The sequence below is a fragment of the Lissotriton helveticus genome, chromosome 6 (genome assembly GCF_964261635.1).
Source record: "Lissotriton helveticus chromosome 6, aLisHel1.1, whole genome shotgun sequence".
Taxonomy (NCBI): domain Eukaryota; kingdom Metazoa; phylum Chordata; class Amphibia; order Caudata; family Salamandridae; genus Lissotriton; species Lissotriton helveticus.
The window spans coordinates 1,651,924,357-1,651,949,845 of NC_136067.1; the positions used below are offsets into that span (position 1 = coordinate 1,651,924,357).

At 43.4% G+C, this 25,489-nt stretch overlaps 1 protein-coding gene across 2 annotated transcripts in view; it reads left to right on the forward strand.

The window, feature by feature from the left end:
- Window positions 1–282: 282 nt before the first annotated feature.
- The window catches only part of GZF1 (GDNF inducible zinc finger protein 1), a 70,722-nt gene continuing 45,515 nt past the window's right edge, over window positions 283–25,489 (forward strand). The window contains exons 1-3 of one of the 2 annotated variants that reach the window (XM_078649502.1): window positions 283–398; window positions 5,263–6,628; window positions 10,574–10,668. In XM_078649502.1, the coding sequence (XP_078505628.1) occupies window positions 5,286–6,628; window positions 10,574–10,668 (1,438 nt within the window). In that variant the 5' untranslated portion in view covers window positions 283–398; window positions 5,263–5,285. The remainder of the gene's footprint in view (window positions 399–5,262; window positions 6,629–10,573; window positions 10,669–25,489) is intronic. The other variant, XM_078649503.1, reaches the window with a different exon arrangement.

A 25,489-nucleotide genomic window follows, 5' to 3' on the forward strand; every position in this document is an offset into this window, starting at 1 on the left:
CTTCCGGCTAGAGTTTCCCTTCTCGCCTAACTTTTACACTTATTTTCCAGCAAACTGGTGAACGACCGCCAACCAGCAGAGCAGCAAGCAAAACGGCTTGGTTTCAATTCTGATAATGTTTACATACCACAAAAGGCACGTGCTGACTCCACAGCCAATCGGCAGTTTTCGAATGCTTTTGAAGCGCACTAGAGGCTGCTGAGGTGCCGCCCGCTCTCCAATCCTAGGTCATTTTACATATTACGAGTCCTTCCCACTCTCAGACAGCTCCCAGGATATTCCCATTCTTGGGATTGGCTGACATGCGACCCGGAAGCACTGTCGTTATGGACAAATGTTGTCTGTTAAAATATCAATAACGGACAACGATCATAACACTGAATTCACCTTCGGTCCGTGTAAGTAGTTGACAAGTGCTCCGGACGCCTTGCGTGTTTGTTTAGTGAAACTTTAACAATATAGTTGTCGACATAACCCCTTTAATTAAACTTATCAGCATTGAACTATTGTCGGTTGTTCAACTCAGTAAAAGCAAATGCACTTCCCACTTCATTACATGGCATCTACAAGTGAAAGGTGGTGAATGTGATGGCAGGAAATATCATTGCAAATACTAGGGTCGGTGTCTACGGAAGGTTATGTGTGGTAACCTGGGCTGAGAGGAGCCCATTCAATCGTCCATTTTTGTTAGGTCTCGTCTCTTAGGATACACATTCATTTCATTTTATATGGCATTAGGGGTTTCATCGGTCGTCTTCTTTGCTGGTTTATTTATAAAGGGAAGCAAGTAAACGTGTATCTCAATCCTTGAGAATTTATTGCATATGGCTATTCTTTTTTTTTTTTGTGTGTGCGTCTCCTAGACACTACCAGCAGAGGTCATTAATTTACCTGCGAGGCTGCTTGTTTACACTAAGCCAAAGTTCACTGGCATGTCACAACTATTTTCTGTAAAGCTGTGACAAACTCAGTTGTATGCCTCTTCACTATAAATTGGTCTTAATTTCAAGATTGCCGCGCATCCTTCTGACTCCACTTGTGCAACTTAACTTGCGTCTCCTAATTTCCAGGTGCTTCTCAGGTTTGTTCTGGACTTCCCTGCCCTTTCGCTCTCAGTATCTAACTTCTCATCTAAATCAACTGCTCCTCAGTACATTCTTTGTCTGAATCTTCTGGGTCTTTTGAGTTGTGCATGCGCTCACACAGTGGCTTCTTTGCACCTTCATAGTCTTTGGGAGGATGTGTTGTTCGAGCTGTCACACAATCTTCGGGGATAAAGCGGAAGCGTTAAGTCTTTTGTTACGAGCATGCCAACGGTATGCAGGGGATTCAGAGGTGTCCTGCTTGGGTACGTTTCTGTCCCCTACAATAGCCTCTCAGATCAGTCAACCGCCTACGTCTCAATATATCAGAATTGTTACTGTTTCTGCCCATAGATCACACCCTGGCACAAGGCTCACGTTCATTGTATGGTATGACAGGTTTTTGCTAATGGATAGAATGGTACTTACATTGAAACACCAGACTCAATGACCAAGCCAGAACCTTACAGTGTCATACAGGAATAATGAATAACCTAGGATTTATTAACTCCTCCGACCTTGCCGAACATATTTGTTAGTTCCCTGTCTTGCACAAAGCGAAGGACTTATTGTTGGATTTAACCCATTTATTTGGCCATAAGAACCTTGCCAAATGTGCGGATGGGTAACTCCTTAATCTTACACAATAGAGAATTTTGCACTTCCTCCGCTCTCCTCAAACCATGGAGGATGATTGTTAATTTGTTATCCTCCCTGCCTTTCCACGAACAGGTATTTCAGAGGTGATATGTGCTCTTTAACAGAAAAAAGGTTGCTGGGTCAGCAGACCGCGACAGCGGTGCTGTATTTGCAATTTGGACCATGGCTGCCCTGCTGCTCCATTCTTCTCCCTCTTCATTTAGAGAGCGCAGAAGCCAGACAGGTTAACCAGCTGACTCTTGGAGTTCAGTTCTCAGTCCTTTGGTACAAGTGGGAGCAGGTCCAGCCCTTTAAGTGTCCACGCAGGTCAGAGACAGTAGGCCCAGTCCTCTCTGTTCATCTCAGGTTCAGATGTGTGCTGATGAGCTATGGGTGAAGTTGCACTGTTGTAGGTTTCTGTAGCGGTGGGTGAGGGTGTCTCCTAGAAAATACCTAACTATTGGGCAAAAAGTTCTCAAGGAAATCCTTCCTACTTTTGCAGCACACCCTGTGTGCCTCACTGTAAACTACCCCACAGTGTACCATTCCTAGGAAAACCCAACATCACATAACCTATCTGCCCCTAGAATAAGTTGTTGGCCCTTCCAGGGTTTTTTCAAGGGAAATTAACAGCCCCCCCTCATCAACCATACCCATCTGGTTCTGGAACCAGCTCCCCCTCCCACACTGTTCATGTTTCTTGCCCTGAATTGTGCCCTCACGGTATCTGTTGGTGTGGTAGACACTAGAAGATCAGAATTACTATTTTAACTCCAGTCCTAGAATATTTAGACAAAGAGCAACTTTCTCCAGAACATTCCAGGACGAACATTCCAAGACGCCTATTTAGTATTCCAACTTCAGCCCTGGAATATTTTGGGTACAGTTATTAATTTCCCAAGTATTTTTAGGAATAGTTGAAAAGCAGTAATTCTGAATGGCAGAAAGTGCTACCCTGAGGGTGCAGCTCAGGGCAAAAATCTAGGAATACCTCTCCCACTGGGATGGTGCAAGGATGCCTACCAACACTGCCCCGGGGCTTACAAGGCCTATTTTCCTCGGGTCTCTTTTTACACAAACTGTGTTAGGGCAGGCCTCATCTGGGACCATTTCGAGATCATGAACCTTCCTAACTGCTCTTCCTTAGTTGAGAAGAGCCATATATCTTCCATCTAGGTCTTCCTTAAAAAATGCCCAAGCCGTTCTCTCTGCTCCGAGAGCAGTTATCAAACCCCATTAAGAGAAAAGCACTGACTGGGCAGCTGCTGGCAGGCTAATGCTAATTAGCCCACTGAAGGTTTAGGCAGGCAGAGTCTAACTTTTGAAAAGTTACTTTTCCTATATGTTTATCAAAAATGCAGCTGCACTATTCAATTGGATGTTTAATGAATATTAAAAACAGTGCTTGAAACTTTTTGGTAGTTTATACCAAAGCAAAAATAGGAATTTATTTGTACTTTAGTCTTTCTTATTAGATAAGCTACAGCTTTTTACAGTTTAAATAGCCTTTGGGGGTTTGTCACGAAGGAACATGCCAACATGAAATTCTTGCATGTGCCACTTAAAATACTAGGCATGCTACCATGTGGACTACACACTTGTGATTTGCTTAATATTTAAAAGTAGGATTCCTTCCTATCAAAAAAGATTATTATGACCGGTTTGCTTGCATGTTCAAAAGCTGCAACAGGCTATATGTGTAAGTCTGAAGCCATTCTTTTCCTTGTCAGCATAGCAGATGGCACAATAGGTGCTGCAGGCCACAGGTGATATTTAACTTTCTGTTACATTGGTGTATTTCCGTGCACCATATCCTATGACCTTACTGGGAAGTTAACTATGCCAATTTCACCATGTTTTAAGGGTCAGAGCACACACACTGGGGACTAGGCAGCAGTACCCTAATGTGTGGAGTTCTAAAACCAGCAATACTGGTTAGCAAAAAATGGGGGATCCCAAAAAACAAGGGATTTTCTAACAGTGGGCTTTAGGTCAATCCCTTGCTCTTGATTGGACGGCTCCCCTTTCTATCTTATTTCCCTGCTTTTTATTCACAGCTCTCTTTTTTTCTTTGACTCCACCATTGGAGCATTATTTTGCCTATGCTGTACAACATTGACAAGCAAAAACATTTTCATTATCTTTTTGGCAGTGCTGAATAGTGTTGGCAAAAAGCAATAACAAAGCCAGTAGGTCTGAACTGGCAGTGAAAAGGCAAGACGTTTGGGCTCTGCCACTGATTGTTAATTTTTTCTTTACCTGCTGAAATTTCCTTTGTTCATTTCTAAATAGTTAAAAGCTCTACATTTAAACTCTTTCTTTTCCAAAGTTTGATTCAGTTTGTTCAAGGATAGGGTACAATTTATTAAGGATAAAAAAAACTGATTTGCTTATGTAGTGTTGTGTCAACCGTAAGTAAAGAGGCACACATGCCACCTTTTTAACATGTTACATAGGCACTCCCAGAGATAGCATTTAGTAAGCCAGCTGTTAGAAGAAGTAATCTTACTCCAAAACGTTTGAAAAGGGTCTCTCTCAGGTTGTCTTTTCAAAGCAATTGTGTTCTGTGTCGTCACATATAAAAGCACACTAGTGGTTTGCATTCACTCTTGATAGCGCCTGATCTGGACCCAGTAGTCTTTACCTTTATGTCAACTGGTCCTTACTGTTGGAGTGAGTTGTTTATGGTGTTTCCCTGTCTAGAATTTAAAAGCCTATGCAGAGCAAAATATATTGGATATTGAATGCCCACAATAACATCCATTCCATGTAATCTATGAGGGTAACATGTCTTTTAGTTTTAGTTTGGCAGTGTCTTGGGCCATGCTGCAAGTGAACCAGTTTTGTGAACTACAGGAGGGATGGGCATTGGTTTTCATAAAAAAAATAAACTATTGCAAAGTTATAATTTAATAGTTTGACTATTAAGAAATGTACAAACATGTAAACTTATTTGAACAGTTAAAGAGCAGACAGTCAGGTAGCTGCTTAATTCTTCTGATGCTTCTTCCTGGTCACACAGTATAAGCTCAAATACAGTTGCCTTGAACAATTATGTAACATCAGTATGTCTGATTATATTTCATAAACTAAAATACAGACAGTAATTCTTAAAACTACTATTGACTGCACATTTGAATTTCAGTCCAATTCTCTCAACCATCTGCAGAAATACAGAATTGTTAAGGTAGAATGTGCCTTTAAAATTGTTTTCTCTGTCCTATTTCCATCACTCTGAACACTGAGAACTTCACTCTTGGGTCCTCGCAGAGATGTATGGCATCTCCACAAGGCAGAAAATTGCACTCAGCACTGTGCACTACTTTTACAGCATGGCTCTAGTATTTTGAAGCTTGCCACTTTTGTACCTATAAGTGCATCAGCCCCACTGCAGGTCTTGCAATTTCCACGTAACAAACCCTGTGGTATTTTATTTTTACTGTGAAATTTAAATGTACTTTGTATTTACATGTATATGTTCTGTGTGGCGGGTGAGAAGAGCTTTTGTCCCATTTAATTAAGTATATTCTTATTTTTTCAGCAGATGACGTCTAAAAACTCAAAATGGAGTCTCGTGCTGTTTTATTGGAGTCAAAATCGTCCTCTTTTAACCTTCTGAAGGAAATGCATCAGTTGCGTCTTCTTGGCCACTTCTGCGATGTTACAGTGAGAGTGGAGCATCAGGGAGCCAGAGGAGAATTTCTTGCTCACAAGGTTGTTTTGGCTGCTACAAGCAAGTATTTTAAGGAAGTATTTCTAAGTGAGGACCCGATCATGCGTGGTTCCAAAGCTGATATACTCCTAAATGAAGTTCAAGTTGTTGACTTTGCTTCATTTCTTGAGTTTGTGTACACTGCCAAGGTTGAAGTGGAAGAACACAGAGTCCAGAGAATGTTTGAAACTGCAGAAAAGTTAAAATGCTTGGACTTAACTGAAACTTGCTTTCAGCTTAAAAAGCAGATGATTGAGACAGTGCTATTGGAATTGCAGCATTTTTCAGAGTCACAGGTGGAGTCCAGGGACGATGAAGGTGCGCATGATGGAAATGTGTTCTTGGATTTGGATGTACATATCGATGAGCCTGCAACTAGCGCAGAGATTCCATCAGAATCTGTAGTCTCCCCACCAGTAGGAAGTGGCAGTGGAGAGCGTTCCAACACATCCACTGAAAAATCACCAGTGGAAGAAGAGAAAAGAGAAGGCCTCAATCCCCCATTTGCAAAAATCAGAAGAGCTAGTGGGAGACTGGCAGGAAGGAAAGTGTTTGTGGAAATTCCTAAGAAGAAATATACTAGAAGATTGAGAGAACAGCAGAAGGACTCCGAAAATAATTCTATCAGGAACATGCTCATAAATAATCAAAATAGAACTTTGAGGCTGGAAGAACAATCAGAAAAAAATATGAAGTCCGAGGATGAAGAGACTGACAGCAACTGTGAATTCAGCGAAAGCTTAAAAAAAACGGATGACAAGAAGAGAAAGGGTGGCAATTTTAAGTGTACAACCTGCAGCAAGGAATTTCTATATGAAAAAAGTTTTTTGAAGCACAACAAACATACTCATGGTGTTTTTACCGAAGTTGTGTACCAGTGTGATACATGCAGTCAGACATTTGCCAACCGCTGTAACTTGAGGAGCCACCAGCGTCATGTTCATAGCAGTGAGCGGCGGTTTCCATGTGAGCTCTGTGGGAAAAAGTTCAAGCGGAAAAAAGACATAAAGAGGCATGTTCTTCAGGTGCACGAGGGTGGTGGTGAGCGCCACTTTTGCCAAATTTGTGCTAAAGGTTTGAGCTCCAAAACCGCATTGCGGCTTCATGAACGAACGCATACAGGAGACAAACCTTATGGGTGCACTCAATGTGAGGCAAGATTTTCTCAGCCTTCTGCACTTAAAACACACATGAGGTATGAAAAGACTCCATGACATTTTTGGATTCTTTTAGGAAAGGTAAAAGCCACTGACGGGAATCTAAATATAGAATTGAGTGCAAATCCCCTTTCGTGTCAGTTGCTCATGGGAATACTGCTGTAAACCCATTTAATTTCTTTGTTCTTACCGCTATTTAAACATATGGATATGATTTGTGCATTTCCAATGTATTTGCGGTGTACACATTGCTAATCTGTGAGCATAATTTTACAATTTGTTTTTTTGTTTTCTAGGATATTAGTATATTGTTTGAGTCCTACATCTTATATTAGTAGTATTTTAATATGATAATAAATTAACATAATTGGAGAGAATGTTATTATGCACCGTACGCAAGTTGCAGATGAATTAAGAATCAGGAAGTATATAGCAAATTAATATTCTTGTCAGTTGCATAAACCGTATATTTTTGTACTATCTTGCATGTTGTTTTCAGTAGATAAATTCAGGAACATCAGCGTATAAGACTGCTCTTTAGTGCGCAGTACATTATGGTTTGGCAGGTAAAACCAGAACATTCATACTGGAACTTCTCATTCACAAGTTTGCTAAAAAAAATAGATACTTTATGCCATCGTCTGCTTTATTGTCTGTTACAAAAATGTTTGCAATCCTTTATGATGAAGTGATAAAGCGTATTAACTAGGCCTGGGTGTAGTTTGTGGAGTTACTCTATGCGGAACTCTGCGAAGTGTCAAAAAAACTATACAGAGTTCCGCAAGGAGTGGAGTGCGGCATGAAGTGCCGTTCGCGCTGATCTTCCTGTCACTCGAGTAGAAATTCTCCCTGAGTAGCATCTGGCGCTCGCCAACGTACCGCTGGCAAACTCAAGCGAGGAAAAAACTCTGCTGCGCTATGCGGAGCAGTTTTCTGCACTCCGCGAGCTCCAAAGAGCGCAGAGTGCAGAAAACTCTGCAGATGTCACTGCCCTGGCCTAGTATTAACTGGGCACAGATCGCCTAGGCCGTGAATTGATGCTGTGACATGGGAGTGAAGCTTGTGAGCTTTCATTCCCTTATCCATAGTCTATTTGTGTTTTATGCAGTCATGGGTCCCTCCTCGAATTGGTGCCTGTGCCTTTCTAAATTGACTCTCGTTTTTCTACACTGTGGTTTTAACTGCGTAGAATATTTATGAAGAACCCTGCGCACTAACTTGCTGAGCCGAATACTGGAAAGCACCATGGGGTTGATTGTTGCAGATTGTGTTTTTGAGGCTTTAGAATAGAACTGGTTGAGAAATTAAAATATTTTTCTAAAACATCAAGTCTTGAATTGTAAGAGCTCAGTGCAATTTAACCAGTCTTCGAAATGTACTCACAAACAAGTCCGTGATTAGGATAAAATGTATATTTGTGGCTACAAGCAGTGTGATGATGTGAGGCCTTTTTTGTGATTGCATGGTGCAAATGTGATCATACATTCAGTAGTACTTTAATAGGAGGGACCACATTTTTCACTTGGTAAAAGCAAACTTTTATTCACTTTCCTTTGCAAATAATGTTTTGGTTTATGTGCCCTGTCTTTTTCACATCTCCAGTTCCATTAGAAGGCCTTTTTGTTAGATGATTTTTTTGAAAATTGCTTATGGGCTATTTGGTGATTTGTTCTTTTCTTATATGGGCATTTCTGAGGTTTTCACTTAATATAATGTGTCGTTTAGTGATGAGCTGCACAAATAGGCATTGCTGCATGATAAGTATCTTTTTTCCCTTTTCACATGGGTAGTGCTCTAATGTAATTTCTACATTTGGAGGGGCCATATATATATTTTATGCTCTCTGGTCATCTTGGTTGCTTAATGCTTTGCAATTGTAATTGTTGTTCAGACCCATCATAATGTCATCTTGGCTTGTTAGCCCAAGATATCTCACTAGCGCCCTTAAAGGCTAACCCACTTTCTTGGGAGAACCAGTCCAAACCTTGGTACTACCTTGGGAACAATATAACCTTGAAAACTTGAAAAACATCTTCCGTGCTTTGGGTAGGGGTGCATGATTGGCATTACTGCCAGGGAAGGAGAAACTGCTGTCATGTGAGAGCAGAACACTGCAGTTGGCATACCATACTTTGGAGGTTGGACTCCGAACGTACTTTTCGGACATAAAATGGTTCCCTAGTTGGCATCGATTTTTTGGGGGAATATATGCCTCTAGAATACATTGCTTCTTTGGAAGACTAGATTCACTTACTTGGCATTGCTTCCTTGGGAACATTTTAGTGTTTTGTTAGGAATATATAGACCCCATAGATGCCATTGATTTGTTGGACTGAAACAACTCCTAGTTCTTCGTGCTTTCTTGTGAGGCAGGATTGTTATTTGCCATTGCTTCTTTTGAATGCTACCCTGAAGGCTGTATTTCTGTCTTGATTGTATAGAACAGTAGTAATTTCTTTATTGCATGGTTCATTAAAACCATTACAGAATTAATCATATTTAAACTAAGAAGCTGTTCACGACTCTAGATCTTAAAAACTGTTAAAAGCAACACATTTGAAACAGCCGAATTTCTAAAACGCAAGCCATTAAATAATAAATCTTGAATACTAAATAAATTCTTTATATAAATTGCAGTACAATTGGCCAGAATGGCAATGGTACGCTCAGTCTTGTGCAGCTAACAGGCGTTGAAATGATCCATACATTTTTGCAAGTTTGCAATTTAGCTGCATATGGTGGCCATTTAGGCTATGTATCAAACTTGCCTGCAGATTCTTATTCTGAGAGTGTTTAAGCTTTAGCCTAAAAACGGCCTGTGAGCATTTATCAAGATTGGACACCCACACAGAATATGTAAAACTATGTCTTCTTCGTAACCATAGAGCCTGCAGTTTGGAGCGGACCACACCCTTTTCCATTGCAACCCTTTTTCCATTGGAAGATTAATTATGGGGAAATTGGCCCTTCTGTATGAGAGAAGTTTTAGTTTTAAATGTGTTGAGAAATTAGTCTTCAAGTATTGACGTTCAATTATTTGATCATATGAGTTTATCCTCATGCAGCATGTGTCTTGTTGGTGAATTGATTCTTGTCCTGCAAACGCAAAAGCATTTTTACAGGTTTATACTACATTCTAACTTTTTAAACACCATTGGGTTGGTTGGTGATTCCCACAAATCGTTAAGTTTCAAAGAGACCATTGTTGAGCACACAAATGTTTGTCATAGGTTCTAAGATCTAGGTCTCATAATTTCAGTCCAAATCTGGTTGCTTAATGTGTTTTTGGGGCATCCCACAATATTTTGCAAACTGTAAAGAAGCCTCCCTGTCTGGCTAAGTATTGACATGCAAGACCCAACTCCAAATGTACCTGAGCTTGTGACATATTTTGAATAGACCAATAGTTATCATAGCTGGGTTCATATGTTGATGTAATTTTGGCTGTGAAAAGTGCTGAGAAACATTTAGTTGGAAAATATATAGACTGGTTTCTTTTGGTAAATAAGGTTGATGTTATAGTAGTTTGGAATCTTGATAGCCAGGGGGTTCTTGAGCTGTGACTTTTTTTCTTTGGTTTGTCTAGTTGGCATGTTATGGGCCACTGATTCTTGTGCAATTAATATAAGTATTCTAGAGAAAATCAAATGGACCACCATGCTGCTGTTATTGAATTGAACAGGATTCCTGCACTTTGTAGTATTGGTTCTCTTAAAAGATTCTCAGAACGCTTTCAACACTTAAAGTCTTTTAGCTTGGTAGGTCTGTTTAAGAATGAATCCATAAAGTTTTCTGGTTTTGCTGTCTTTATCTATTCTACCCTTTGACTAATCCTCTGTTTTCGCAGGTACTTGCATGTTTATTTATCAGAAACCCAAAATGTATTCTTTTTTTCTAGGTATTGTTACTTCATTAGTTTAGAGAAGCACACAATGTACAGGGGATTCTCAAGTAACGATGCTACTAATATTTTGTAATTACAGAATTCACACTGGTGAAAAACCATTCTCTTGTGATGACTGTGGTGCAAGATTTACACAGAACCACATACTCATTTACCATAAAAGATGTCACACAGGTAAGATTACCATTGTGTTTCTTTTAATGTAAGGGAAATAGATTTTTTTTGTCCAATATGATTAGTGTACTTTCAGAAGTTGGTGTGAATAACCCTAGTTACATACTACTAAGTAGTTTTCTAAGGAATTGAAATTTTAAAACGCTGATGGCATGAATATTTAACCGGAGAAAAGAGGGTTGAAAAACTCAATGGTTCAGGACGTTGAGGTAATATCTTTAGCATCTAGTGGACTTTTTGAAAACACAGTAGGTACCGTGAAACATAACTTGTTCGCTTTAGGCCATGGGTACACACAAACATTTTCCCAGGGGCCAAAAAGTTTGGTTAGTGGTGTGACAGGGCCATACTGATGCCAGTAGCGGATGGTCGGGGTGGGGTATGGGGGAATAAGTTTAGTGTAGACAATGCAACACATGTGCATCTACTGTCTGAATTAAATTGCACAATGTATAACCAGAAAACCTCGGTCGATCCTGGCTTCCCCACTTGACCAAATTGTGTGATCTTGTGCAAATGTTTTATTTTACTTTCCGTTCATTGTCACATAAAGGAGGGCCTCGAAATATGACTTCATGATGTGTGCCTTACAAAACCTTCTCCTGTGTTTGAGTTAATAAACTATAATGTTGTTAATCTAAACTAGCAACTCTGGTCACCCTAAGAAAGGGTGCACATAACAACTGACTTCACTGTTGGCATTGTTGCCAGGATGAGGGGAAGCATGAATGTTTCTAAATTCATGTTTGAAAACCTATCACTTTAAAACAATACTTATGAATGGAATTGATGTAATCTGATATACTAAGGTGAGGCAGTTCTGCATGTTAACGAAATACGCTTTTGAATTTTGAAGAGCCTGCTGCAAGATGTCTTTATAAATTAAGGTGTTCCTAAAGTTAAGCAGTGCAAGACACCCTAGTTACTTCCTCACTTTAACAGCAATTAAAATGTAAATAAATGCTTCCACATTTATTTAACATATTTTTAATATTAGTGCTATGTCGAGTAAAAAAGCAGCCCAGTGCTGCTGCTGAGAGGGGCCCTCACATAAAGGTCAGGAGGGCCGCATGAGGTCCTAGGCCGTACTTTGAGTATCACTTGCTTTTGGCAGTATTTGCTCACCAAATACCGCTTCTCTGTCTTCATTGCCTTTGAAATCTGTCCATTGGCCAACTGTTTGAGACAATTTCTCTTGTTTCTTACACCCTTCTGGTTCTCAGATTAGTATTTCACATTAGGATCTCATTAGCTATAAGGGGACCAGAACCTGCGGAAGAATTCCTGCGTAGTTCTATGGGGCATGCAAGCTGTAGCAAACCATGATATTAAGCTATTGGAAGAGAGCCCCAGTTGTGTGAGATTGACTCATTTCTCACAAAGCCGAAACAGTCTAACTCCTCTTAGCTAAACTGGTTTGTGTGAGGACTACATGGTGTATTCTTATAAAGTTTGGCACAACAGGAAAATTCCATCTCCGAGGAAAAAATATTTGGTACATGTGCAACAATACCAAAATTCTATCTGAGTCGAGTGGCAGTTTTTGATTTTTGACAAAATTAGTTTGAGGAAAACCTGACGGTAAATTAAAATACCTTTTGTATTGAAACCATGGTGGCTGCACCTGGACTGCCAGACTGGTGGTGTGCCCACCGTATTGCGAATACAATAGTGGGACCCCCACAGAACCGCTGGAGATCAGGGATCCCATGGCAGTCAGAGGCCCTAATATGCTTGGCGGGGCCGCTGCGGCACCGGTTAACGTATTAGGAGTTTTCTGACCACCTCCCTTTCAGGGCCATGGGATGCATGTAGTGGGGCACATGGTGTGCCCACCTGTCTACATGCACCCCCTTTCCTGCATGGCATGGACTATCCAGTCCATGCCATGCAGGAACAGTCTTTGGCGTTCCCATTGCGGTGCCTTTTTAATAGACACTGCCTTGGAAACACCAAAGTACCACCCGCCAGACCAAAAGAAAACTCCTAATCTGGCGGGCGGTCTGACTATGGGTTTGTTGGTCCTGGAGCAGGGTGCTGGCAGGACCGCCAAACTTGTAATCATGCCCTAAGTGTTGGTCTTTGTGGTAGACCAGGATTTGCACACCCTTCATTGCTAACTGGTGATTGAGTGCATTCAGGTAAGAGCTGGTGGTTTACATACAGACTTTGTAAAATTCTAGAGGTTGAAAATCTTGAACGGAGCCAGTTATATAGGTCTCAACAAGGGTAAATACTCCTTTTTCTCTGCCTTTCAGTATAGCTGAACTCTGTAGAAAAACCATAGAACGGGACCCCTACTAAAATGTAGGCAGGGAGGTTGGAGGTTGTGTCTTTCAGAAATAGAAACATTTCTGTGTCCCAAACGTTACAAAAAGTTTTGTCATTTATTCCCTGGTTCTCTAAAAGTCTTGGACAGGTTGTGAAAAAGCTCCTCAGTTCTCCAGTACAGGTTCATGGCGAAGTGTCCAATTACATCCGGGTCCCAGAACTCCTTAGCAGTAGTTCAGAGTTACTTTCTCTACAGAGCCTTCTTTACACCGCAGACACGGGAGGAGATCTACGTGTGGAGGCTGAAGAAATGTCTAGTTGCAGCTGGTCTTCTTGTTCTCTTCCAGGTAGACACAAACTCCTTTGTCTGCACAGCTGCACTGGTTATCGAATTTCACTGATCGGGAACTGTACTTTATCCTTGCCACTGACCCTATAAAGTGCTCCGCTGCCTTTGGCAAGGTTTACACAATAAAAACGCGACATAAATAGATGCATGCATACATAGATTCAAATTCAAGCCTGGAGACTGTCTCTCCATTACTCTGGCACAATCCTTAACAGCAGCATGCAAAACGGTATTAGTTCATCTGAACATGGCAGTTCTTTTTCTGAAACTAGTTTTCTGGGTTTCCTTTAAGGGCTAAGAATGTACCTGAGAAGATCAAACTCTAGTTTTTGCACTTTACCTGCAGATAATTTTAACACTGTGTTTCAGTCCTACTCAAGTGGTTTGCGTTACTGCAAAAGTGACCTGGGAGTCCTTTTTACTACAGAAAAACATGACCGGAGTGTGACCCACTTGTGTTCATCTCTTCCTCTTCCCAGCTCCTCCCAAAACTGGTCAAGTTCCTGTTTTCATTAATAAAGTAAACGCTCCACCTCCCATCTGCTCTTTTCTTCCCTGCTGGGAATATCTCCAATGTTCTGAGGATAGACCATTTATACAATGTAAAATTCGTTTTGTGCCTTTCCTTTTAAAGATAAATGTGAGCAAGATCTCCCTCTCTTAAGGCATCAGTTTGTTTGAGTTGGTCTTGGAAGCCCAGCAGTTTGCCTCTGCTGATTTTGGCATGAAGGAAGACAATGAAGTTCGAATCAGTGTTTGTTCAGACACATACATTAGATTAGCCTTTTCCTAACACTATTGCTAAGTTTCAGCATGAAAGAATGTGGACAGAGTGCAGATAATCATAGTCTATTGTGTCAGTTGATCTTTGTCATTTGCCAGGAATGCTGCACCTTCGTTTTTAGATAAGCCCACCTATTCTGCTGTTCAGTTGTTTACCCTGCGTCCTTTGGTTACAGTTGCTTGTCCCCATTGGCTGATTTAGACCAGATGGTAGCAGTTAGAAAGTGCCCACATGGTTCATGACCTCTCCCCTGCACTCAAAACCTGTTCCCTCCCTAGGGAACCATTTGGATCACAGGAAGCCTGGCTTTGCTCAGAAATAACACGGTTTTAAGCTTTTCAGCTTAAATTGTCGCTCACCTGCAAAACATCACAGGGACATGTTTAACTTTCTTATAGACCATGACCCTGACTTAACAGAAACCTGGCATACTGAGGCCCCCGGGCCAGGGGTAATTTCAGTCTTGCCCCCTTCCTATAGGATACTGAGACAGAACGCAAACAAAAAAGGTGGAACTGCTAATATTTTTAAAGATTGGTTTTTATGTACAAAATAGATTCATTAGCTATTCGCGAATGCAAAGCTCTTCTTTTTTTCATTGTTTTTACTTTGTGTGGAGCCCTTATCTATTGCCGACCGGGCAATGTGGCCAATTGAAGCTCTAGTATCTCCGATGTTCTCACATTGCCCATTCCTAAAATTTCCAACTTTTGCATATTACGCGAGCTCAACATTAATTTTGATGAAGGAGACTGTAGCATGGCTTCGTCCGTTATAGAGGATCTTGCGGCTCTTAATGTTCATCTTATCTTGAACTTCTCAACTTACTTGGCCAGCCATATGTTGGATCCTATATTAACTAACTTTAGTGGTTTGCAAATCTATCAGCCTTTTCCTTTAACATGGACGGATCACTTTGCAGTTCCTTTCTCTTTGCTGGTTCAATCTGGACCACAGTTAAGAGAGGCCCCAGAAACATTCCATGGTAGGAGATGGTCTAAGCTTAATGTTTCAGCCTTCAATTCTTTACTTGAAGTTAATTGTCCCACTTTGAGTGAGTCAGTAATAGCGGACACTCCTACTCTAGATTCTTAGATGACATCCCCTCTTGATATACTAGTTCCCGCTTCTAGCAAAAAACTCCATTGAACTCTCCACCTTGCCTCATGGTTTAATGATTTATTGCACCAAACCAAAACAATTGTGCAATAGGTTAGAAATGGGATGGCAAAAAACCTAGAATCATGAGAACAGATTGAGATACAAAATAGCTCTAAAACAATATCAGAAAGAATGTTGCATTGCTAAAGCTAAATTGTACTCTGATAGGGCCATAGCGGCTAAAAACTGCCATAAATATTTATTTAGGGTAGTTAAAAATCTGTCAGATCAGGCTAGCACTGTCCTCGCTACTCCCCTCACGTAAGTACAATGTGATGATATTGCGGGCTTCTTTTAAAACAAAGTCGCAGGTATTCAGGCCTCTTTTGTGGCTAGCCCCTCTGAAGTGTCTTCTGATTCAACTTGCACGCCAAGTTTTTCCCAACCCCTAGATGTGATTTTATTTAGTTCTCTGCTTGCAGCTGTCAGATCAGTCTCTCCAGTTGACCACTGCGCGCACACACACGCACACACGCAACCACCACCACCACCACCACCACCACCTGTTATCAATTATGAAGCTTTTTATTAATTTTAAAATTCCTCCTTGTCATAAGGCATTGTTCCGCTAGCATGGAAGCTCGCTTTAGTTACACTTATACTAAATAAAAAAAACTTTGGACCCTCTGGTATGGTCAAACTATAGGCCTATATCACTCCTACCGACATTGGCTAAGCTGTTGGAGAAACAGCTCTCATCCTACATTGAACTAAATGGTCTATTACATTCTTTGCAGTCAGGCTTCAGGCCTGGTGACCGTATGGAATCAGCCCTCCTCGGCGTCACTGAATATCTTTGGTGCCAGCTAGATAAAGGGGGTGCAGCGGCACTGATCCTTTTTGATCTCAGTGCCGCATTTGACACTGTGAGCCATTTTACTTTAACCGCTACCGCGTTTTCCCGCTGTGCGCTGATTTTTTAAAATCGCGCTGTTTATGACAAAGCCAGCTCGTCATCCGCGTAGCGCAGGTAACGCCCATGACGAGCTGGCTTTGTTATCAGCGCGGAAGGGGTTAATGACCAGGCTAGGAGACATGGATGTGTGCGCCGCAACCCTGGTGTGGCTGAGCTCTTTCTTGCAAGGCCGCACCTTTCAGGTGCATTCAAATGATCATAGGTCTAACTCACACCACCTAGCTTCCGGAGTGTCCCTGAGTCCCCTACTTTTAAATTTGTATGTGAGACCTTCAGCGAAGATTGTAAAATTGCATGGGCTGACATTGTTTTCTGGTGCAGATGATACCCAATTTGTGTTGTCCTTATCATCTCAGGATATCCACAGGACAAAATCTCTTAGCGCTGTCTTGACCAAGGTTCATCTTGGATGAATGGAAAGTCATTAAAACTGAATGGGGACAAGACAGAGATTCTGCTGGTGGGGAACCAACACCATCTCTGGGGCACTCATCTGTGGCCATCTGCTATGGGTAATACTCCATCACCGGTCCAGTAAAAGAAATCTGAGAGTATGGCTCGATGACAAGCTGTCGATGAGCTGTCAGATCAACAAAACAGCAGTCTGCTGTGTTGGCATCCATAAATGCTTAAGGAAAACCTTGGTGTGCCTTCTGGCCCCTGCTAAAATAACAGTAGTCCAGTCCCTTGTAATGTCCAGACTGGACTACGGAAATGTTCTATACTTGGGTGCTGCTACTTCTCTGCTTAAACGGTTTCAGACTGTACGGAATGCAGCTGCATGGCTCCTTTTCCATCCACCCAGATTTACTTATTCAACCAGTATGTTATAAAGCCTTCACTGGTTGCCAGTTGAACGTCTGGCACAATTTAAAGCCTTATGCTGTATGGACAATTATATTTTCATAACAGGGCCTTTGTACTTGAGACCTTTGGTGTCCTGATACACACCTAAAACTCCTGCTCCGCTTTAGCCACCTGCTGCTGGCTGCAATTCCCAGAGTCAAGAAAATCCACCAAAGTGTCCGAGCATTTGCATATCTGGGAATAAAACTATGGAAAACCTTGCCACAATCATTGAAAACTTGTAAATCACTTATAGCTTTGTGTAAGCACCTCAAAACATGGTTGTTCCCATCTTTTCATTATTAACAGCCTCCCTTGGCTTCAGTAATTCTGGTGAGCTAGTGAGGATGTCCGTGCTGGGAAGCCATTTTTAGGTAGGCATGCGCTTTACAAATTACATAAATACATAAATGCATGATTGTCTTAACAGAAGGAAGCAAATTAAAAAAAATTAACATGTGACACTTTAAAAAGCAAACCAGCAGTATTAGCTCACAAGCCTGTTTTTAACCATGAGGCTTCGAAAATAAGATTCCTGGATAAAAAGTGTTGAACTGTCCACCATACTGGATAGGGCACTTGTCAGCATCTCCTAGATTGTACAATATGCTTGGATGTTGCTAGCATGCAATATGGCTTTAAACTATGAATTTATAATCTCTTGGAAATTTGTGATCATAGTTTTGTTACAATATCTTTCTTTGAAGGCAGTAGTCTGGTGGACAGCAGAGAACTCATGTGACTCTTCTTCATCAGAACTTCTTCTACAGCATAATTTGCATCCCTTGCTAGTTCTAGAGCGACAGTAGGTGGCAGGAAATGAGATTGCAAGCAAAAATCCTAAGCTGCATGAGACAGTTTAGGATTTATGTAGGATAAAAAGGTGACTAAATCGATTAAATCTAGAGTTTAATGAATGGCAATTTTCAGCTTTTTAATTGGTCAGAGCTCTGACCTATTCGTATCTGATTCTTAGTATCTTTTGTGGACCCAATGAAAATCCCACAATTCTTGCAGGTCTGTTAATTGGGCTATAGATTTCCAGAAAAACATGTGTTTGCTTTGATGCTATAATTTAACACTGTGTCCCATAGCCTACTTCTTGAACGGCTATACAACCATGAAATTGATGGAAAGGCTTTACAGTTGATAGCATCATTCCTACAAGATCGGTCTTTTCAGGTGACACAAAAACCATACCTCCCGAAGGTCTTTCCACTACAGCAGGGGATACCTCAGGGCTCTTCCATGAGTCCAACACTATTCAACCTGTATATGCGCTCTCTGACTGATGTCATCGAGCGCCACAACTTCTCCATTGTGTCGCACGCAGCTGATACTCACTCTGTCTCAAGAATCCTCTAATGCTGCGTGAAAGCTCCATTCTTGTCTATCAGAGTGGCCGAATGGATGAGCTGAGCTGCTTGAAGCTTAACGCGGGGAAGACCGATGTCCTTATCCCGGGAAAACATCCTACAATTTGGTCAATTGCTTGGTGGTGTGACTCTCTGGAAAAGCTACCTATGCCTAAATCGAAAGTGAAAAATCTGATTTGACTTGGAATTTTCCTCTGACACTCAAATCAGGAGTCTCGCAGGGCAATGCATTAGGATCTTAAAGACCTTCAAATAAATTCTTGTGTTTTTGCCTGAAGCTGCCAGAAAGACAGTGGTCCATGTCAAGACTGGATAACTGCAATGTTTCGTACCTCGGGGTGCCACAGGCCCGATTAGGAAGTCTACAGCTGATGCAGAATATGGCGGCTCGGCTGCTATTAAATCTGCCTAGACGTTCGCCATCGGCCCCAGCTCTAGCCATGTTGCACTTAACCTCTATTAAGGCACTGGGTGTCTTGTAGAGCCATGTGCTATTACTTTAAGATTCTTAACCTTAAATGCCCTAAATATATTCAATCTTTGATCACTCCCTGCCTTCCTAAAAGAAATCTGAGATCAGGTGACGCCTCTCTTGTATGGCTCCCCAGAATTAAGAGATCTCGTATTAGAGGGCGTTCCTTCAACTGCTTGACTGCCAAGATGTGGAACTCCTTACTCCTCGGGCTCAGGCAAGAAAAATCTGAAAGTCTTTCGTAAGAATTTAAAAACATGGCTTTTCAGATTAATTTAGATTAAGATTATCAAAGTCGCACTCTGGTTTATAGGAGTGGGACACATCAGCTGATGTAGCTAAGCGCTTTATAAACCTCATTATTATTATTATTAATCAGATACATTTTTCACGGCTATCGTGAAAAAACAGAACTACTCCAAATCAGCAAACATTTTGAGGCACTTTAGGCTGCACATCCATGCTATAAAAATTTATTCATTCCCCAAAAGCAATACTGCTGATGGAAGCTGTACATTTCGGGTTAACATTGCTGCAAATCTTATTGTGCTTGCATCCTAACCATAGTTTTACACAATGCTATCTCAACTCTAAGTTCGACTTATACAGAACACCTTCTCCTCTCTCTCAATTCAAGTTGTAAACAAAACGTGTTTTACCCACAAATACATTCCTTATCCACATGAAGACCCCTAAGCCTGCTTAAGTATAACGTTTAACCAGGTTTTTATAACCATATTACTCTTAAAGATCTGTCCCCGTCATTTATAGATTTTGGAAATTTGGTGTAGTGCACTAAATAAATTCAATCATGTTGTATTGGTAGCAGAATGGCAGCTGGGGAAACAAGCTGCGATTAAGTAATTTCAGAGAACAACACAGTGTGTCTGTCATGTTTGTGAATTCTTGCAACCGCGCTGCATTGCGTCACTTGGCTTAAATGCCCCGGATACTTACCGGTAATCTTCATTACTCCGAGTCCTAGTCTTCCTCGCCACAGTAATTACTAATGAGCATTCTGCTCCTACAGAAACTCCAAGCAAAAGTTAACATACTAGTCTCCCTATCCGTCCAATATGGCCCCCAGTGGCAACCACCAATCACATAAAAGGATACAAGATCCACACCACGACCTGTAAACCAAAGCCGTATACATGAAGCCACAACAAAGGGCCGGGAGGGAAGGGAAGCTTTACTGTGGCGAGGAAGACTAGGACTCGGAGTAATGAAGATTACCGGTAAGTAACCGGGGCATTACCTCCTCGTCCGTCTTTCTCGCCACAGTAATTACTAATGAGCAGATACCAAAGCAATATCAGCTTCATGTATAGGAAACACAGCCCACACGTAGAAGGCATCACAACAAATAACGTCAGTGACAACAACGGAGAGAGACACCCCCCCAAGAAATGACTGAGTACGGAACCAAAGAGGCAAAGGCAACAGAAGCACCAACCTCAAGCCGGCAATGAGAAAAGAAGGCAAGAGGTGAAGACCAAGAGGCCATCCCGCAAAACACCCATGGAAACAACCTGAAAGGCGGTCCAAGAAACAGCAACAAAACGAGTAGAACGCCCCCGAATCGGACGAGAGGGAACCACCTATTGAAACCGACACCAAAAAGAGAGCCGCCCAAATCCTCCAATTGAGAGCGGAAGAGATGGCAATAGTTCCCGACGGAGCAGCCAAAACGACAAACAATAGGAAACAGAAAAAGCAGCCGTGCGAGGCAAATAACACACCAAGGCACGCTCCCCAACCAAAAATGTTCAAAGGAGTCAACAGGAAGCACCACCTCCGCCAACCAACTAAGAAAGAGCACAAGCAGGCACAAAAGAAGGAAGAGCACGCAAGAGCACCCAAACCGTCATAACGCCAAACACAGCACGTCCCCCTGCATCAACTGACCAAAGGGAACCCTGTTCAACGCACTCAACACCACGGAAGGTCCCACAGGGAGGGGACAACACAGGACAAGGGCGTACAAGTGCCAGAGATGCGAAAAGATGAGTCTTCAAAGACCCCACAGACACAAAAGGGAGACCAAGAAGAAAAACTCCAAAGGCAGTCCCCCGAACATGGAGGGAAGAAACGGCCAAGCCCAACCAACACTGCCCCCCCCCCCTTTCCAAAAAAAACCAGGACCCGATCATGAGCCAAACCATAGCGCAGACACCAAATAGCAAAGGAGACCCAATGCATAGTGAAAGACAACAAAGCAGAGGGGCGCCCACACAGCAGGATAAGACCCGTAATCCCAAATGAACAACCATTCAGGAACAGGGAAGACCGCACAAGAGCCAACCCAGAAGGAACACAGACCGGAACACCGGAAGAGGAACCAGAGGGCCCCTGAAATGGATACAAAATGAACGGCAACTTCCAACCTGGACGCAATGCCGCCACCAACAACAGAGGAACCACAGCCCCATCACACCTAAACCCCAGCACAATTGCCGGAATCAGGGTAACCAGAGGAAGGCAGACAACAGGCTCCTCGGTCACTGGAAGGACATCGCATCCATCTCCAAGCCTATGGAAAAGGCATAAAAGAGTAGAAACAATGGAACGTGCCAAGGACCGAAGAAGCAAACAAGTCTACCACCGGACACTCAAAACACCACATCAATGGCTGGAATATCATCTGGAACAGATATAAAGACCCCAAGGAGGGAAAGATCCCACACAGACATTCCGCCAACACATTCCCCCGGTTCGGGAGAGAAACTGCAGACAGTGAGTCCAACCAAGACCCCGGCCTGGAACCATGGAGTCGACAGAGGAAACTGAGGGAACGAACATCGCAACCCTCCCAATAGAGAGAAGCAGAACATGACAACATGAGAGTCTGACCGGATACCAACACGGCAAACCACCAGCAAGGCCAGTAAACGCCAAGCGACCTAACTGAACAGCCTTCAGCTCCATGCAAACGGAGAACAAGAAAGCAGAGCCACCGACCCCCAGCTCGTATCAAAGATTCATCCAGATCAGCACCCCCAGGGTAACAGGCAGGCACTCGCAGTGACCATCTGAGAGGGAACAAACACAGAATTACCCTCACTAGGGCAGGCACAGAAACCCCCAATCAAAATCCAGACCATAGGGGTGTCAATGAGAAAAACAATATAGCTTACCGTAAGAGACAAAGGGAGAGGAGCCCAAGGCACCACCAACAAGCAGGCGGACAGTATACCCGGACCCCCAACCAAAGTCACACTGGAGGGCAAGTCCCCGACACCAGAGACCGAAAACAGATGTCAGAGGCAATGCCAGTGCATGATGTATGAACACCAAACCAACAGCGTCCCAAGTGAGCCCCAATGTACATCCGATCCAGAGAAGGAACCAGGAATCAAGAGAATCAGTGACCCACAAGGACTAGGCAACTCTCACGGACATGGAGCATTGCCCCAGAGAAAAAAGAAACAGACTCAACCAAACAACCGTGTTAGGAAGAGCACAAACCCTCTCCCATGGAAAAGCCCAACCAGAGGTGCCAGAACCACAGCAAAGACACGAGGGGAGGAACACTGGTCAAAAGGCAAATTCAAACGCGAGGTCAAAAGGACAGGGACATGGAGAGAAGCATCCTGCAAACCCAAGGACACCAACAGGAATTTGACGGGATCAAAACATCAATCCAACCAAGGCAGATCCTCCACCGGACACAGGCCCCGTGAGATACCCCACCCGGAAGAGAACAAAGAATACACCCAGCCCCTGCTGACCCACAGGCATCGGAACAAAGCGCCATATTCCACAAGGCAGCGTAAGCCCCCAACAGTGCCACCAAACATAGAGTGACCCGGGGGGCAAGGGGTGATCGGAAACCGTCTGGGGGAGACAGTAGGAAAAACAAGGGAAAAAACTGTCAACACCAACAGGAGAGCCCAGTGGACCGACACAGTCCGCATCAAGCCGACCACAAGAGAGACAGCCAACCACCCACAGGAACCACACCTGGAGCAACCGAGGCAGTAGAAGAGGAGGAAGAGGTGGCAGGGAACGGGGACCAGTCAGTGGAAGAAGTACCCCGGCCACGCCCAAGACCACGGAAAGGTCTTGGAGCCCGCCCACGACGAGCAGGAGCAAGTGCAGAATTACTCATCAGAACCACCAAGTGAGCACCAAAAGGCGAACACCAGAAAGAGAAATGCACAGAAGCAAAACTCCCAGCACAGCAACGGCCCCCAAGACCGGAACCACAACAGGCGTTAACCCACAGCACCTGGTACCACCAGGAGGCCGCCGGACCAGGCACTAACCCCGCGCGACCGGTAACTTCCGAGAGCAAACGAGATCAGGTGTGGAACAGGTCAGGACGGGCATAGGCCCAAGGAGTCAAAGGAAGTGAAAGAAAGAAAACGCCCCCATCATCTCATCAGGGCGAGAGTGGGAAAACTACCACGCCCAGGGAACATACCATCAACAACACCATTCCATTCAGCCTCCATCACACTTAAAACAGATGAGTAGAGAAGCAACAACACTGGCTCTGTACGTCGAAATTGCGCAAAGAAAGAGAGACCACCACAGCCACTACGGACTCGGGGAAACAACAGTGTGCAGAAGAATATCTCCAAAATCTGACCCCCCACAAAACGACCCATAAGAACCACATCCTCGCCCTTACAAGTCAAGGTAGGAACCAGGGTCACATCCGGCCGCAGTAGAGCGAGGAACCCAGGCCACATCATTCAAAGCGGGAGTCACCGCTGAAAGAAACAGTAGCCAGAGCAAGGCAAGTGAAGGGGCTTCATCCAGAGACCTAGAAGACCCTTGAGCGGCAGCAGAATACAACGCAGCACCAGCCACCATTAAAGCACACACAAAAATGACATGCAAAACACCCATGGTAAGCAAGAGCTCTGAAAAAGCGCTTACTAGCCAAGGAAACCCGGAAAAACAAATAAATAAATGCCGGAGGCCGACCATCGGCATGCCCATAGCAATGACGCCACATCCTTTAAAGAAGGTACAGACAGACTGGCATTCAAAGACTCAAACAAGATAACTCCGCAAAAATGTGTAACAGGACTACACATTCATCGGATCCTGAAATGAATACGCAAAAAGAGTACAATCCATAAACCTAGCTGCCTGAACAGGGACTCGAACCCTAGGACCTCAGATTAAAAGTCAGATGCTCTACCGACTGAGCAAACCAGGCTCCACCATGAACCCCCTCAATTGCGTAGCAACCTTGTGCCCATCTGTATCCAGACTTCACAAAGCAACGCCCCCTCCCAGTCGACCAACGCGACCCCAGAGAGAAACTGCTGGAGACGCGGAAGCCGACAACCACCGGGGAGGAGGGAGATCACGAGCGACCCAGCCCCACCAGGAGGCAGGAATCAAGTAAGACATGCCGAGTCCACGAACACAGGACTCAGCAATACATCGAACACACACGGAGGCAGGAAAATAACACATGCCGAGTCTGCTAAGCAGGACTAGGCAGCACAAACGAGGGAGAAACCACGAGTGAGGAAGAAGCCCACGTGCGTAGCCAGAACCCCCCCCCCCCGGATTAATGAGAACAAGGAAGATACGCCAAGTCCGTTAATCAGGACTCGTACCCAGACACGCATGTAAACTCCCAAACAAGAGGGGTGGGGGGAGGGACAATAACACACTCAGGTAGGAATACCAACCCCCCTCCCCCCCCCCACAATGAGCCCCCGCCCCCATGAGTCTGCAAAGCAAAACTGTTTAAAGTCGGAGAGGCACAGCAACACCCAAAAGTCCGCTAGAGCAGGACAAAAGAGAATGCACAAAAGTGCCCAATAAGGGGGTGGGGTGGGGGGACACTGTGAAACACACATGTAGATAACAACACCCCCCCCCCCCCCCCCCCCTCATGGAACGGGGCACAAGAGTCCGCTAAGGCAGGACCGCCGCCCCAACTTACCTGAACAAACAGGAACATGAACAGCACTTGGAGTAGTGCAGAAACAAAAAAACAGGTCGTGGTGTGGATCTTGTATCCTTTTATGTGATTGGTGGTTGCCACTGGGGGCATATTGGAGGGATAGGGAGACTAGTATGTTAACTTTTGCTTGGAGTTTCTGTAGGACCAGAATGCTAATTAGTAATTACTGTGGCGAGGAAGACGGACGAGGAGGTAATGTGCCTATATTAAGCATCAAGTTCAACTTGCTCTGGAAGTACTTTGACTTGCAACATGTATTTGTGCTTATTTTTGTAGTAGTGTATGCTATCCTAGGTCATGACAGATCCCCTAAATCAATTTCAACCACATGGATACATTAGACAATGCAACTTAACTATGCTGGAATGTGACAATTCAACACTTTAAAGAGTTGCAGTCAGGGTCCGTTAGAGAACAGTATAGCTGGAAGGAGGGTGTTGACTTGGTAGATTGCAGATCTGGTTGTACACTTAAAAAATGTATGTAGCACTATTACTACCCATAGTTGCCACCAGTGTATAGTTTGTAAAAGAAAGTGTGCCAGTAACTTTGCTCCGAAGTCCCCAGCTGGTCCAATTAAATGATGGCATGCTGAAGCCCCAGGCTGGTAGTCTTGAATCCACTCCAGGCCCATTTACCTCACTGCTGCAAGTTCCTTCTTTCTCCCTTAATGCCAATTTTATTTCTTCCTCTATCTTTTCGATGTGTGTG